The sequence below is a fragment of the Halichoerus grypus genome, chromosome 6, assembly GCF_964656455.1.
Source record: "Halichoerus grypus chromosome 6, mHalGry1.hap1.1, whole genome shotgun sequence".
In the NCBI taxonomy this organism is placed as follows: Eukaryota; Metazoa; Chordata; class Mammalia; order Carnivora; family Phocidae; genus Halichoerus; species Halichoerus grypus.
In genome coordinates this window covers 3906781-3920908 of record NC_135717.1, presented here as the reverse complement: position 1 = coordinate 3920908, position 14128 = coordinate 3906781, and the positions used below count along the sequence as shown (strand labels likewise).

Below are 14128 nucleotides of genomic sequence, written 5' to 3'. Positions count from 1 at the left end.
CTGCCCGCAGAGCGCACGCCGTGCCGGGCAGCGCACCGATGGCTGTGCGGGCCGCGTCTGCCTGTGTTTCTGACAGCACTCCAGGTGGCTGCCCCGCGTTGTGCCCGAGGGTGGGCCGCCCGGGTCCGGAGCGTCGAGCGGGAAGCGCACCGCCGCTGGACTGAGGGCCTCTCACTGGCCGGGGCCTGCCGCATGGGAGCTCTTTGCCCGGGCACTCGGGAGCGCGGCTTTCCTGAGCCTGGGGGCCACCCTGCTGGCTCTCCGTGGCCTCGGTGGCGCGCAGTCGGTGCTCCTGCGTGTGTGTGCGCCCATGGCTGGCTCTCGGTGGCCTCTGCTGGGCCCGGGTCGCCCATGGCACATAGTTGGTGCTCCTGGGTGTGTGTGTGTGCGTGCAGGTGGCCGGTCCTCCACGGGCCTCTGGTGGCGTGTAACAGGTGCTCCTAGGCGTGTGTGAGTGGAGCCCCTGATGCCCGGGACCCATGCGCACTGAGCCTGTGGCCGCTGTGTGAAGGCCAGGAGGGGCTTCGTGGCTCCTGGCAGTTGTCAGCAGGGTCTGTAGTGGGAGTCCCCAGGCCCTGACTAGGGTGGAGGGCTCTTTCGTGGGGACTGCCTAGATGTGTGTGTCTGGGCTTTTGTTTGGCTCTGCGTGGTTCATGGGAGGAGTGGTTGAATGTCAAGGAAGTAGACACCTGTAACGCTGTTAAATTTTGTTTTTTTGAGGGAAGGAAACGTTTTTATGGACTTGGAGTTAAATTGTCATCGCCTGCCTCCCAGGGCTGTTGTGAGCTCTAAGTGAGCTCATGTTGGTAAAAGCTGGCAGTGGCACGAGATTAAGCTGCTGCTGTTGTGGGTGTTTTTTGTTTTTTTTTTTTAAACATTCGTATGTTTGGTTGCTCAGCACTAATGGGTCTCTAGGGCTGACGCAGAGATGAACGTGTGGTAAACAGCTCCTTTGTACCTTAGGTGTTGAGGACATGCTTGATTGCCATAGCTTTTGTGGCCCTCAATTTCGGATGGGTGTGATCTGAACAGCAGTGCCCAGGCCCATGGCCACCATGAGCTCATCTCAAACTCATAGCTCTGGAGGAGGAGGGAAGAAAGGCTTTCGTCTGATCTTTCCATCTCTGCTGGTTTTAGAATGATGGAGGGAGTGGGGAGGATTGCTGCTGCTTTGACTGCCAGAAGAATCCCGTACTCCTCCCACTTACAGGTGGTTGGGGTACATCTAGAGGCCAGAGTAGCTCCGTCCTTGAGGTCTTTGGAGTGCTCTGAGCCTGTGAGTCCACCGTGCGCAGATGTTTGCACGCACAGAGCCATGTTCAGATTGCTTCTCTGCTACACCTGTGTCGAAAATGCCAGTGTCCCAGTGAGGGAAGGGAGTTAAAGTTGCAGCAGAGAGATCAGAAGAGCTGTGTCCCCCTAGATGCTGGCTGTGATATGCAGCTGGCTCTGGAGAGAGCTCTTGTGTTTGTTTTTGGGCAGAGCGCAGCGTGGGGCTTGATCTCGAGACCCTGAGATCAAGACCTAAGCTGAGATCGAGAGTCGGCCGCTTAACCACCTGAGCCACCTAGGCGCCCCTTGTTTGTATTTTTCATGTTGGCTTTTGTGTAGATAAATGGGAGGACGAAGTCACAAAGAGGTCAAGAGTGTTATCTAGCACGGAGATGGCTGGCAGGACGTGGGAAGAGAGAAAGCAGCTTTCTTTTTCACTTTGGGTTGTAGGGGTTGGGGGGCATGTCTGGTGGGAAGCCAACTTGGTTGTCGTCACCCACGGGCGTCTCCAGCCTGGGATGTGGCCTTGGAAAGGATGGACAGGGGCCTAATGGGGCGTGTCCACGTCACCCCCGTCTAGAGTTCTGAGGCCATCTTGCAGTTGGGGTCTTGGAGGGGAAAGCGTAGGTACAGGAGGGGGTAGCTAGAAGACACTGCCTCCGCCTCACCTCCTGCACCCGGTACACACGCACACACGCGTGCACACGCACGCACACGCATACACACACGCACACAAGTTTCTCGTGGACTTGGAGATGGCAGGTGCCGCCTCACCTCCTGCACCCAGTACACACACACACACGCACATGTACACACACACGCACACCCCCACCAGTTTCTCGTGGATTTGGAGATGGCAGGTGCTGCCAGAGCTGTAGCCCTGTTCGTTACTGTTCCTCATGTCCGGAGTGGATTTTATCAGATCAAGGGATTACACTCTTTGGCTGTGGAGCTGTTTTTCCCAATGAAATCTTGCTTGACAGCTTTATTGATAAAACAGATCAAAATGGTGTGAGGATGTTTGGGGTGGGGTTGAAAGGGGCCAGAGCTGTGCCCGCTTGATGGCCCCCTTCCCCAAAGCTGGGTGATCCTCTCCCAGGAAAGCTTGAGAACCCTGGCCTTCCCGCCCTGTGCAGTAAGGCGGGAGACTTGGGGGAAGCCAGCAGCAGTGTGCTGGTAACGCGGCCCTTTGATGGGAAGCTTTGAGTTGGAACATCACTTGCCACTCTCCTTGGTGTAGCTGCTTTCACGATGGCCGTCGTGATGCTGCTGGGCGGGGAGCTGGGATGCGCGTGCATGATTGCCCTCATGAGTCGGCCTGCGCCGCCCAGCACGCCCCTGGACACTGGTCTTCTGGGGCAGAAGAGCTTTACCCGAGCCCTTCCTTTCTTGGATCTTGTCCCTCCCCAGAAGGAGCCCGTGAGCTGGGTGCAGTGATGTCTGTAGCCCCGGGTGAGACCTTCCTGAGAGTGGGGCTCCCGCCTCCCCCGGGGCCCAGGAAGGCTGTTCACAGAGGTGGCTGTGTGCAGCCGCCAGCCTGGAAAGGACGAGCTCTGTGAGGCCTGCGGCCAGGGGGCCTCCCGGGCGAGGTCCAGGCGGTGGGCCATGGCTTGTTCATGGCCCGTAGGCATTCGGACCTCTGTGCCCTGGCACGCGCCCGGGCGTTCTCAGAGCCACTGAGAGTAACGGGAGACACCGCCCCCCCCCCCCCAAGCACTCTATGACTTACTTTATTAAAAACTACTTTGACTGCAGATACGGACTCAGAGGAAGACGAAGAATTCCTGAAGGACGAGTGGTCTGCCCAAGGCCCGTCCGGCTCCAAACTGACGTCTTCCATCCTGTGTGGCATGGTGGCAAAGAATGGCAAGCCGGCTGGAGGCCCCAAGCTGAGCAAGAGGGGCCTGGCGGCCGCCCGGACTCTGAAACCCAAGCCGGCCGCGGGCAGGAAGCAGCCCTTTTGTTTGCTGCTTCAGGAGGTCGAGGCCCGTTCCTCCTTCAGCGATTCTTCGGAGGACTCGTTTGACCAAGGTTACTAGCTCCAAACACAAAATACCTTCCATGTTTTCTAGCGAGAGAGTGAGTGAGAGAGAGCGCGAGAGAGCGAGCGCGAGCGAGCGAGCACGCAGGAGATGGCGGGCAGAGGTGGCCCACCTGGGACGCCTCGGGAAGGGCGGCCGTCTTGGTTCTCGGCAGCGTAGCCTGCTGTATCCGCCTGAGTCCTTCTGTTTTTGTTCTTATTTGTACCCGTATCATTGTGATAACGCCACGGCCTGGCTCTTTTTGAGCTTTTATACGGACTGTTTTTGGTCTTCACCCTCCTCCGCGCTCCCCCTCTGCCCCCCTCCTCGCCTCCTCTGCCCCCTAGACTGCAGGCCTGGGTCGGGTTCTCTCGGGCGCAGCCGGAGGAGGCCTCCCGAGGGACATTTTGTAAATGGAATTCTGTCGTGTGGGCGTGTGACTTGATGTTTGTACCGCGATTTTGGTAATACCAAGCTTTATTAAACATACCGAGTTCATTTTTAACTAAACCCGTGTGCCTTGTCTCTCTTGCTGTGTCCTTACTAGACCATTAGGTTGCCGCCCCCCTCATTTGTTCCTCCTCCCCCCCCCCACCTCCTCCCCACCCCACAGGGGTAGAGCTGGAATATGCGTCTGCCGCTCTTCTCTATTATTCAAATATCCCTGGTAGCTGTTGGCATGCGTTCATTCTTCAGGTTCAAAGTCAACTGCGTTCACCTCCAGCTTCATCTTTTGTTTTTTTTTTTTAGCTGCTTGTTTGTTTTTTATTTTCTTAAAGCTCTGTTCCTATGTAACAGCGGTTTTAAAAATATAAACACTTGTTTTCTAACACATATTTCTGTTTTAAAGGCCGTGTAGGCAGTGCAGGGTCAAGACCATTTGCTGCCCTGAGTTTTGTTGGGAGATTTGAAAGCGTGGGCTTTATTGCCACGTTGAGTGGCGAGGCCCAGGCTTCGGAGAGAGCACTGGCCTCTGAGCCCCCAGGCCTGGTCTGTTGGCCGCCCCACCCCGCCCCGGGCCCTCCTCCGCCTCACCAGTGCAGAGAGGGTGGGGTTCAGTCATCCTTGCGAACATCCAGGCTCTGACTTCCCCACGTTAGAAGCGTCCTAGGGGCAAGTGGGGGAGCCAGAGGATCCCGGAATGTTTCCTCACCCTGGTTTAGGATTTGCTTCAGGGTGGACCCCCTTCAGGGATTCCCAGAGCCTAGACTCCATGCCCCCTGAGTGAGGCTCAGGCATATAGCGGTCGACCTGGACGGGCACTGGCTCAGGCCCTGGGACCAGACGCTACCCTACTTCCGGCCCTGCTCCCATTTCCGGTCTGCCTTCTCCCTGCCCACGCCTCCCATCCTGACTCGCCCAGATCCATTTTGGATGACTAGGAGATGGCACAGTAGGGAGCCAGGTGCCCTTGGGACCCACATTCTCTCGAGCTGTGCCATGCCTGAGGGAATGGAGTCTGGGCCAAGGAGCGGGGAGGTCACTAACTCGCCAGTCAGCCTCATTTGCCCCTAGCCCTGGCCTCTGTGGACCAGTCTGGCTGGTTCACCATTCTCCTCCCTCCCTCCCTGACCCCTTTCTCCCCCCCTTTGGCTCCTCCCCTTTAAAGCCAGAGATCCAGCTTCCACGTGTTTAAGTTCTCCTGCCCCAGCTCAGACCCCGTAGAGAGGCAGGCAGCCCCTTCAGATGTCTTAGCATGGGGCCGTTTGCCTGGAGTGGGCAGAGGGAGCCAGGGGGCCCTCAGACCAGGCCGGATGCAGCAGTGGAGAGAGCCCAGCTAGGGGGAGGGGAGGAAACCCCCCCCCCCAGCTGCACACACACACACACGCACGCATGCACGCACGTGTGTGCGCTGGTCAGGTCTTGACAGGGATATTTGGGTAATAGGGTTTTCCTGACATCTGGTACTAAAACACCTGACTGCTTGGCTTTCTAGTGTCTGCTCTCTCCCCCCAGCAGCTTGACCATACCTTCACCCTTGATCCCTACCCATGATGCTTTGAATGTCTGTTTTGGTCTCTTGCATTTGCTCTCACGCTGCACTCTGGACGCAAAGCGAAGGCTGGGAGTAGGGCAGACGGCGCAGCGGGTCACTGAGCTTGGGTCCGAGCCTGGCTCGTTGCTCCGTAGGTAGGCAAAACCCTTTTCTTTGTGTCCCCTCTGCACCTCCCCTCCTCGGGGTTTGCCCCCATCGGCTATGGCAGCAGCGGATTGCTTTGGCATTTATCGATCGGGTTTTGGAAAACCAAACCAAACCAAGTTACAACAGACAATCCCACATACTGAGCCAAGAGTTTTTTGTTTTTGTTTTTGTTTTTTTTAATAAGAAAATGTTTTTCTGTATTACCTTGGGCTTCTTTGTTGGGACTTTTTCTCCCTCTGCCCTTGGCAAACTCTGTAGCCTCAGGTGTGGACAGCTCCAGAAAGGCTTCCTTGGTCCTGAGACCCCCCGCTCTGCTCCCCCTGCCCCGCAGACCCCAGCCTGAGCAGACCAGCCACCGTGGGAAGCAGCCAGTGGGGGCTTTTGAGGGTCGCAGCAGCTGGAGGTGGGGAGGGTCTCTGGAGACCAATCCTGCTTTGTGGGAAGCAAACGCTGGTTTTAGCTTTTTCCTTCCAAGCACTTTTCCATGTCAGGGTGCTGGGATTGGGCTGTTGCTGGCCAGCTGGTATCCGAGGTAGACATTCCGGGCATCCAGAAACCCAGAGCCAGCCCTCCGCCACTGGACGTTGCTGGTGGGAATCCTTCTGGATGGGAGAGAGTTCTGGAGTCTCCACACCTGAGCAGCCAGGGAAGGCGTTCTCTAGAAGGGAAAACTGGCCACACGTCTGACTCTGTGCCCCCACCCCAGCCAGCCCCCCGCCCGCCACCCTGCTCAAATTGGCCAACCCCAGGGAGGCCTGATGTGGGGGACCCAGGCGCTGCCGAAAGTCTGCCTACACTTAGCCTGCTTTGCCGCTGTGGCCCACTGGGGCGGAGACAACCATGTGATGTCCGCAATGTGAATGGATCGCAAGCGTGCACTGCCTGCTTCTGCCTGCCTGCCCCACTGGCCTCCATCCTGCTTCATCCATTGCTCTGGGAGCCAGGCCTCCTCCTCCTCCTCCTCCTCCTAACAAACCTGTCTCTGCCTCCTTCCTTTCTCAGCTCCCTTCAGGGATTCCTTAAGCTCATTTCCACCCCCCCTCACTCAACAGAGACCCAGGCTCCCTCGGAAAAATGGGTAGACAGAACCCCTGCCCCCATAGGCGCACCCGGGGCCACCACTTTGGGCTGCTAGTCGCACCCAAGCAAGCAGGTGGCATGGGGTGTGGAGGGAGAACGTGGAGTTGGCCGTCTGTGTCTGCCCCTCTCCGTTCCCTGAGCCCAGGCACTCCCTGCCCACAATAGAGCTTGGCGGGGTATACGGGCCACCTCTTTATGTCCCTTCCCTCTTCCTGCTGCAGAGAGTCGCCTCCAGCCTTGCCCGGCCCTGCCCTTGGTCAGCGGCCCCCAGAGCCACCGTCACGCTCCCAGCAGTCCGGGCAGACAGGCACCTTTGGGCAGGTGTCCCTGGGCGTCTCCTGGGCAGTTAGCCCCTGATGCTCTCTCACCTGCCCGCCCTCGTGGTGTTAGGCTGTCTCCCTGGAAAGGTCAGAAGCAAGGTGTTAACCTTCCTGCAGTCTCTCTTCTTGGTGGAGAGCTTGGTTCACGTGCAGGGAGCACTGCCTTCCGTGCACTCCCTGCCAGCCTGCTGCCTGCCCCACCTTTGTTCCCACGGCCCCTGCTGGGCTCAGGGCTGTAGGTCCCCGGGTGGCAGGCCAGTTCCTGGGGAGAAGCACTAAGTCTCTATTCACCAACTGGAGAGACTGGAGCGTCATTAGATTCTTTCCGGGAGACTCTGGGTGACAAGACAGCCAGGCAGCCCTGGGTTTGAGTTCTGCCTGAGTGCTTGGCCACGCCGAGCCTCAGTCTTCTGCAGAGTGGGCTGACCTGCGTGCCCTCTCCCTTCCTGGCTCCCTGCGGGTCAGGAGGCATAGCCAGCTTGTGGCTCCCTTGGCCCTGGGGACAGCAGTTTCTTTTTGTAGAACAGGCTGGCCCTCTTTCTGTTTGGTCCTTGTTAGGCCTGCAAAGTGCTTTCTCCTACATTCGTGTGATCCTAAGTCTCCCCTTAGCTGGGTGGGTGGGCTGGGAGGGCCACCCTATGCCACCGATGAGCAAATGCTCGCAGAAAGTGCTCACAGAGGACCAGTATTTGCCTCAGGTTTCCCGGCTTGGGGGTATTGCTGGGAGTCAACTTTGGACCCCAGAGCCTGCTCAAGAAGAGATCAAACTCCACCTTCTCCTATCACTAGCCCCAGACCCCTAGGCACCTGAGTCCCCGGGGCCCTCTCCCACCCCCTCTCTGCCCCTCCCTGGCCTCCTCTTTCCTCCTCTCCTGCCTCCTTTCTCAGCCTCCATGTCGTACGTCGGGGCGTGTGTGTGTGTGTGTGTGTGCGTGAGATGGTGGAGAGAGCTGTCTCCAGTCCTTGTCCATGTGTCTGTCCCCCTCCCCACAGCACAGGTGCATGTTGGTGTTCCCCTTACAGAAATCCTCTGGTTCCCAAAGCCGCTGCCCACCTCTGGGCTGTCCAGGATGCCCACGTCTTGGTCTCGCTTTGATGGGGGCACTGGGTCATCGGGGGGGATTTATGGGCTAGTATTGGATCCACCCCCGGCTGATGAGGAGTGAGGAGCTAGGCTGAAGCTGTGGCACCCCTCGCTGGTGCTTGGGCCGAGTAGGGGCGGGGTGGGGGGCGGCACCTGCCTAGGCCAAGGCTCTGACTCGCCCCCTGTTTTCTGCACCAGATGAGAGCTCCGAGGAGGAGGACGAGGAGGATGAGCTGGAGGAGGAGGAGGACGAGGCTGCCGGTGGCTATAGGCTGGGGGCCCGGGAGCGGGCCCTGTCGCCAGGCCTGGAGGAGAGTGGGCTGGGCCTGCTGGCCCGCTTTGCAGCCAGTGCCCTCCCCAGCCCCACGGTGGGGCCGTCCCTGTCAGTGGTGCAGCTGGAGGCCAAGCAGAAGGCCCGGAAGAAGGAAGAGCGGCAGAACCTGATGGGTAAGTACCGGCAGGTGGAATGCGGGGGCACCGCTGCCCCATCCCGCGGACCGGAAACGGGCTTGGAGAAGGGTAGGAGCAGAGCTGGGGGCCACTGGAGCCATGCCTCGTGGGCCAACCCCATCCTGAGCAGAGTGGTACTGGTGATGTGGGCCTGGCCTGCCCCAGGAGGGGGTTCCAGAAGCTATGTAGGCTGACCTTCACTGTTCATGCTCCTGACTCCTGGAGTCAGGCTATGACTTAGGTGCCCAGTGATAGGCAGCTCTGGGAAGCAGAGAGGCAAATCTGCCCCTGGTCTGCACCCTGGGGGGCTGTAGAAGCCCAAGGGAGGCTGTTCCAGGTAGGCGACACCCAGGCTGAACCCTGAGAGAGAAGTGGGAACCGGCTAAGCATACACAGAGAAGTAGACGAGCAGGCTCTCTCAGTCTGCGCATTCGAGGCGGTTCACTTCGTGAGATGGGCATGCGGCCTGGGGTTGGGGCCTGGAGAAGGTCGTCACTGGGGGTGGTCACGTGCCGTGTCACTGTTAGCCAGGCTTACCGTCCCATTTCCCTGACAGGCTGATGGAGACAGCCGGCTCTAAGGCTCGGGCTGGAGGCTAGGCCTTGTCCTGGCCCTGCTTCCTTCCTCTCTGTATCTCTAGTCATATGCCTGCTTTCTTGAGACAAACCGGGGACCTTCTCCTGGGCCCACCCCCATTCTCACCGGCCCAAGTGTCCCCTCCTGGACCCACCCCTGCTGCATGTGGGGTGCTGGGGACTGAGATGGTCTCACGTGTGTTCAGGCTGTGAGCTCACCTGGCTTCAGCCAGGCCAAGTCCTCGGCCTGGCCTTCCTGCCCTTCTCTGAACCTCCGTGGTCCATGTGAGACCCTCTGGCAGGGGCTGGGACAGGGAGAATGGGCACTGGGGTGCTCCCCTGCTCTACCCCCGGGTCTCCCCCAGCTGCCCCTGGCTTCATGCCCTGCAGGCTACAGGACAAGAGCTCATTCCTGTGGCCTGTACCCCCTGGCGGGACCCCATCTCTGGGGCAGCCTCACAGTCTCCAGGCCCTGACCCTGCCTCCTTCTTCTTCCTCCTCCCTCTCTCTCACCCCTCCATGTCCTGCCGCCGTTCCCTGGGGGCTTTGGGCCTGGCTCCCCTGGGCAGTGGCGCTGGCCTTCCTCCCGGCTACCCCTCTCAGGTGTTCTTTATACCTAAGCAGCTGGAGGGCTCTTCCTCAAAGCTCGAACTTGATCAGACCACTTCTCTGCTGAGAACCTCTGACTGGTTCCCTGTCGCCCCGTGGTCACATTCCACCTGTCTGACCCCCCACCATCAGGCTGTGGCTCCCCAGACAGCATCATCCTGTCCACAGGCCCCATCCTCATCCCTGAATGCACCAGCCATCTTAGAACTTGCAGTCTTCTGCTTTTTATCCAGGTTATCAACTGTATTGGCAGAGAGTTCCCCCTTTTATACTTTTTAACTCTGAGGGGTCTGTAGTGATGTTTCCTTTTTCATTGCCAATACAAATAATTTGTTTCTGCTGTATTTCTTGATCAGTGTGGCTAGAAGTTATCAATTTCATTGATTTCTGCTCTTTATTATTTCCTTCCTTCTGTTTGGGTATAATTGCCAACCATTTCCTATTTTTTAACGTGCAACCTTAGGTTATCAACTTGGGATGTTCTTTCCTTGTGGAGGCCTTAAAAGTTCTCTCTGAACCTTGCTTTAGCTGCGCTTCACGCATTTTCTGTTGTCCTGTTTTCATTATTACTCTCAGTTCAACACATTTCTTTTTTTTAAAATTTTATTTATTTATTCATAAGAGACAGAGAGAGAGAGAGAGAGGCAGAGGGAGAAGCAGGCTCCCAAGGAGCAGGGAGCCCGATGCGGGACTCGATCCCAGGACCCTGGGATCATGACCTGAGCCGAAGGCAGACGCCCAACCATCTGAGCCACCCAGGCGCCCAGTTCAACACATTTCTTAATTTATCTTGTGATTTCTACTTTTCATCCAATGATTACTTAGAAGTATTATCTATTTTCCAAATATTGGTGGGGGTTACCTAGTTATTTTATTACTACTGATTTCTAACGTCATTCCATCTTGGTCAGAGAAAATACTCTGTATAATTTCAATCTTTTAAAACTTTAAAAATTTGAGGGTATATGGTATTTCGTAGTGTACACTTAAAGAATGCATATTCTGATGTCATTATATACAGTGTTCTGTAAATCATTCAGTTCTATCAGGCAAGGCAGTGTGATTGGAAGTGTTAAGATCTTGTGAATCTTTGCTAGTTTTTGTCTAGTTTTATCAGTTGCTTACAGATGGGTATAAAATGTCCAGCTATGATTGCAGGATTTTCTTTCTCCTTATAATTTTAATTCTGTGGATGTTTGCTTCATGTGTTTGAAGCTCTGTTATTGGGTGCATATATACATTTATGATTGCCTGTTAAATTGGTCGTTTTATCATTGCAAAGTATTCTTTTCTATCTCTTAATATATTTTGTTTCGAAGTCCCTTTTATCTGGTAGTAGACAGTCACTCCTCCTTTCTTATGCTTCCTATTTGCATAGTATATCTTTTCCTGGTCATTTACTGTTATCTTACCTTTGTCTTCATGTTTAAAGTGAGTCTCTTATAGACAGCTTATAGTTGGGTCCTTTATTTTTTTAGATTTTATTTATTTGAGAGAGAGAGACAGAGATAGAGAGAGCACAAGTGGGGAGGAGAGGGAGAAGCAGGCTCCCCACAGAGCAGGGAGCCCAATGAGGGACTCCATCCCAGGACCCTGGGATCATGATCCGAGCCGAAGGCAGACGCTTAACCTACTGAGCCACCCAGACACCCTAGGTCCTTCTTTTTAATCTGTTTTGTAATCTCTGTCATTTCGCTGGAGTGATTAATCTATTACTATTTAATGTAATTATTGACATGGTCAGGCTTGAATCTACCCTTTTTTAGAAATAACAGCTTTGTTGAGGGCGCCTGGGTGGCTCAGTTGGTTAAGCAACTGCCTTCGGCTCAGGTCATGATCCTGGAGTCCCGGGATCGAGTCCCGCATCGGACTCCCTGCTCGGCGGGGAGTCTGCTTCTCCCTCTGACCCTCCCCCTTCTCATGCTCTCTCTCTATCTCATTCTCTCTCTCAAATAAATAAATAAAATCTTTTAAAAAAAAAAATAACAGCTTTGTTGAAATATAATTCACATAACATAAAATTCACCCTTTGAAGTGTACAATTTGATGGCTTTTCTTGTATTCATAGAGGTGTGCAACCATTACCACTATCTAATTTCAGGGCATTTTTATCCCTTCCCCCCCAAAGAAACTCCATACCCATTCATATCACTCCCCATATTCTTCCAACCCCCCCAACCCTAGGTAACCATTACTCTCTGTCTTCTATGCATTTCTCTATCTTGGACATTTGGACATTTCATATAAATGAAATCACATAACACGTGGCCTTTTGTGTCTAGCTTCTTTTCATTTGTTACAATTGTTTGAGGGTTCATCCATTTTATATATCAGTACTTTGTTCCTTTTTTTTTTAATTTTTTTTTTTTTTTTTAAGATTTTATTTATTTGTGAGAGAGACAATGAGAGACAGAGAGCATGAGAGGGAGGAGGGTCAGAGGGAGAAGCAGACTCCCTGCTGAGCAGGGAGCCTGATGTGGGACTCGATCCCGGGACTCCAGGATCATGACCTGAGCCGAAGGCAGTCGCTTAACCAACTGAGCCACCCAGGCACCCTGTTCCTTTTTCTTTTAAATAGACTTTATTTTTTAGAACAGTTTGAGGTTCATAGCGAAATTGAGAGGAAGATACAGAGATTCCTCTTTACCCCCTGCCCCGCACACATGCACAGCCTCCCCCATTATCGACATTCTCCGCCACAGTGGTGCATTTGTTACCACTGATGAACCTACAGTGACAGATCACTGTCACCCAGAATCCATAGTTGACGTTAGGATTCACTCCTGGTGGTGTAGAATCTGTGGGTTTGGGCAAATGTGTGTGGCCATCATTACACTGTCATAGAGAGCAGTTTCACTGCCTAAAAATCCCCTGTACCCCACCTGTTCATCTCTCTCCTCTCCTCGCATGCCTGGCAATCACTGATACTCTGTCTCCATAGTTTTGCCTTCTCCAGAATGTCATGTAGTTGGAATCATACAGCATGGTGTCTTTTCAGATTGGCTTCTTTCCGTTAATAGTATGCATAAAAGTTTCCTCCATGTCTTTCCCATGACCTGATAGCTTGTTTCTTTTTAGCTCTGAATAATATTCCATTGTCTGGATGGACCACAGTTCATTCATTCATTCATTCATTCATTCACATACTCCAGGGCGTTTAGGTCATCTTGGTGGCATCCAAGTTTTGGCAGTTTTGACTAAAGCTATAAACATCTGTGTGCAGTTTTTTTTTTACGTGTGGACTTAAATTTTCAACTCCTTTGGGTAAATACCAAGGAGTGTGATTGCTGGATCTATATGGTAGGAGTCCGTTTCGTTTTGTAAGAAATTGCCATAATGTCTTCCAAAGTGGCTGCACCATTTTGCATTCCCAGCAGCAATGAATGACAGATCTTGTTGCTTCACATCCCTGCCATCACTTAGGATTAGTGTTTTGGATTTTGGATATTCTAATAGGTGTGTGGTGGTATCTTGTTTTAATTTGCATTTCCCTAATAACATGATGTGGAACATCTTTTCGTATGCTTATTTGCCATCTGTGTAATTTTGGTGACATGTCTGTTAGGATTTTTGACCCACTTTTTACATTGGGTTGTTTTCTTAATGTTGGATTTTAAGAGTTCTTTATCTATTTTGGAAAACAGTCCTTTATCAGGTGTGTCTTTTGCCAATATTTCCTCCCAGTCTATGGCTTGTCTTTTCATTCTCTTTATGGGGTGTTTTCACAAAGCAGAAATGTATAATTTTAGGGAAGTCCAGCTTTTGTGGATTGGGCGTTTGGTGTTGTAGCTAACGATTCGCTGCCAGACCCAAGGTCATCTAGATTTCTCCTACATTATCTTCTAGGGGTTTTTGAATTTTGTGTGTTACCTTTGGGCCTGTGATCCATTTTGAGTTAATTTTTGTGAAGGGTGTAAGATTCACTACATTCACTTTTTTGCACTGGTTCCGATGCCATTTATTGAAAAGACATATTCTTTCTCCATTGTATTGCCTTTATTCCTTTGTTAAAGATTATTTGACTACATTAATGGGAGTCTATTTTTGGGCTCTTTTCTGTTCCATTGATCTGGTTGTCTTTTCTTTTGCCGATATCTCACTGTCTTGATTACTGTAGCTTTACAGTAAGCCTTGCAGTCAGGTACTTCCAGTCTTCTGACCTTGACCTTCTTCTATCTTGAGTTGGCCACTCTGGGTCTCTTGACTCTCCGTATAAACTTTGGCATTAGTGTATTGATACCCACTTCTGGGATTTTGAGTGGAATTGTATTGAATCCATAGCTCAAACTGGGAAGAATTGACATCTTGACAATATCAAGTCTTCCTATCCATGAACATGGAAAGTCTTCTTTCAGAGTTTTGCAGTTTTCATCCCATAGATCTTGTGCATATTTTGTTAGATTTAACCTAAGTATTTCATTTTGGGGAGTGCTAACACAAACAGTATTGTGTTTTAAATTTCAAATTCCACTTGTTCATTGCTAGCATGTAGGAAAGTGATCGACTTTTATATACGAAGGTTGTAAAATGCGGCCTTGCTGTAATTGCTAATCAATTCCAGGAGATTTTTGGTT

The 14128-nt window shown here is 52.9% G+C and overlaps 1 protein-coding gene across 6 annotated transcripts in view; it reads left to right on the top strand.

Moving 5' to 3' along the window:
• Positions 1–14128, top strand: part of TNRC18 (trinucleotide repeat containing 18) — an 87549-nt gene that overhangs the window by 51180 nt on the left and 22241 nt on the right. For all 6 annotated transcript variants that reach the window (XM_078074278.1, XM_078074277.1, XM_078074274.1 and 3 more), the window contains 2 exons: positions 3028–3303; positions 8119–8367. In XM_078074278.1, coding sequence (XP_077930404.1) covers positions 3028–3303; positions 8119–8367 — 525 coding nt within the window. The remainder of the gene's footprint in view (positions 1–3027; positions 3304–8118; positions 8368–14128) is intronic.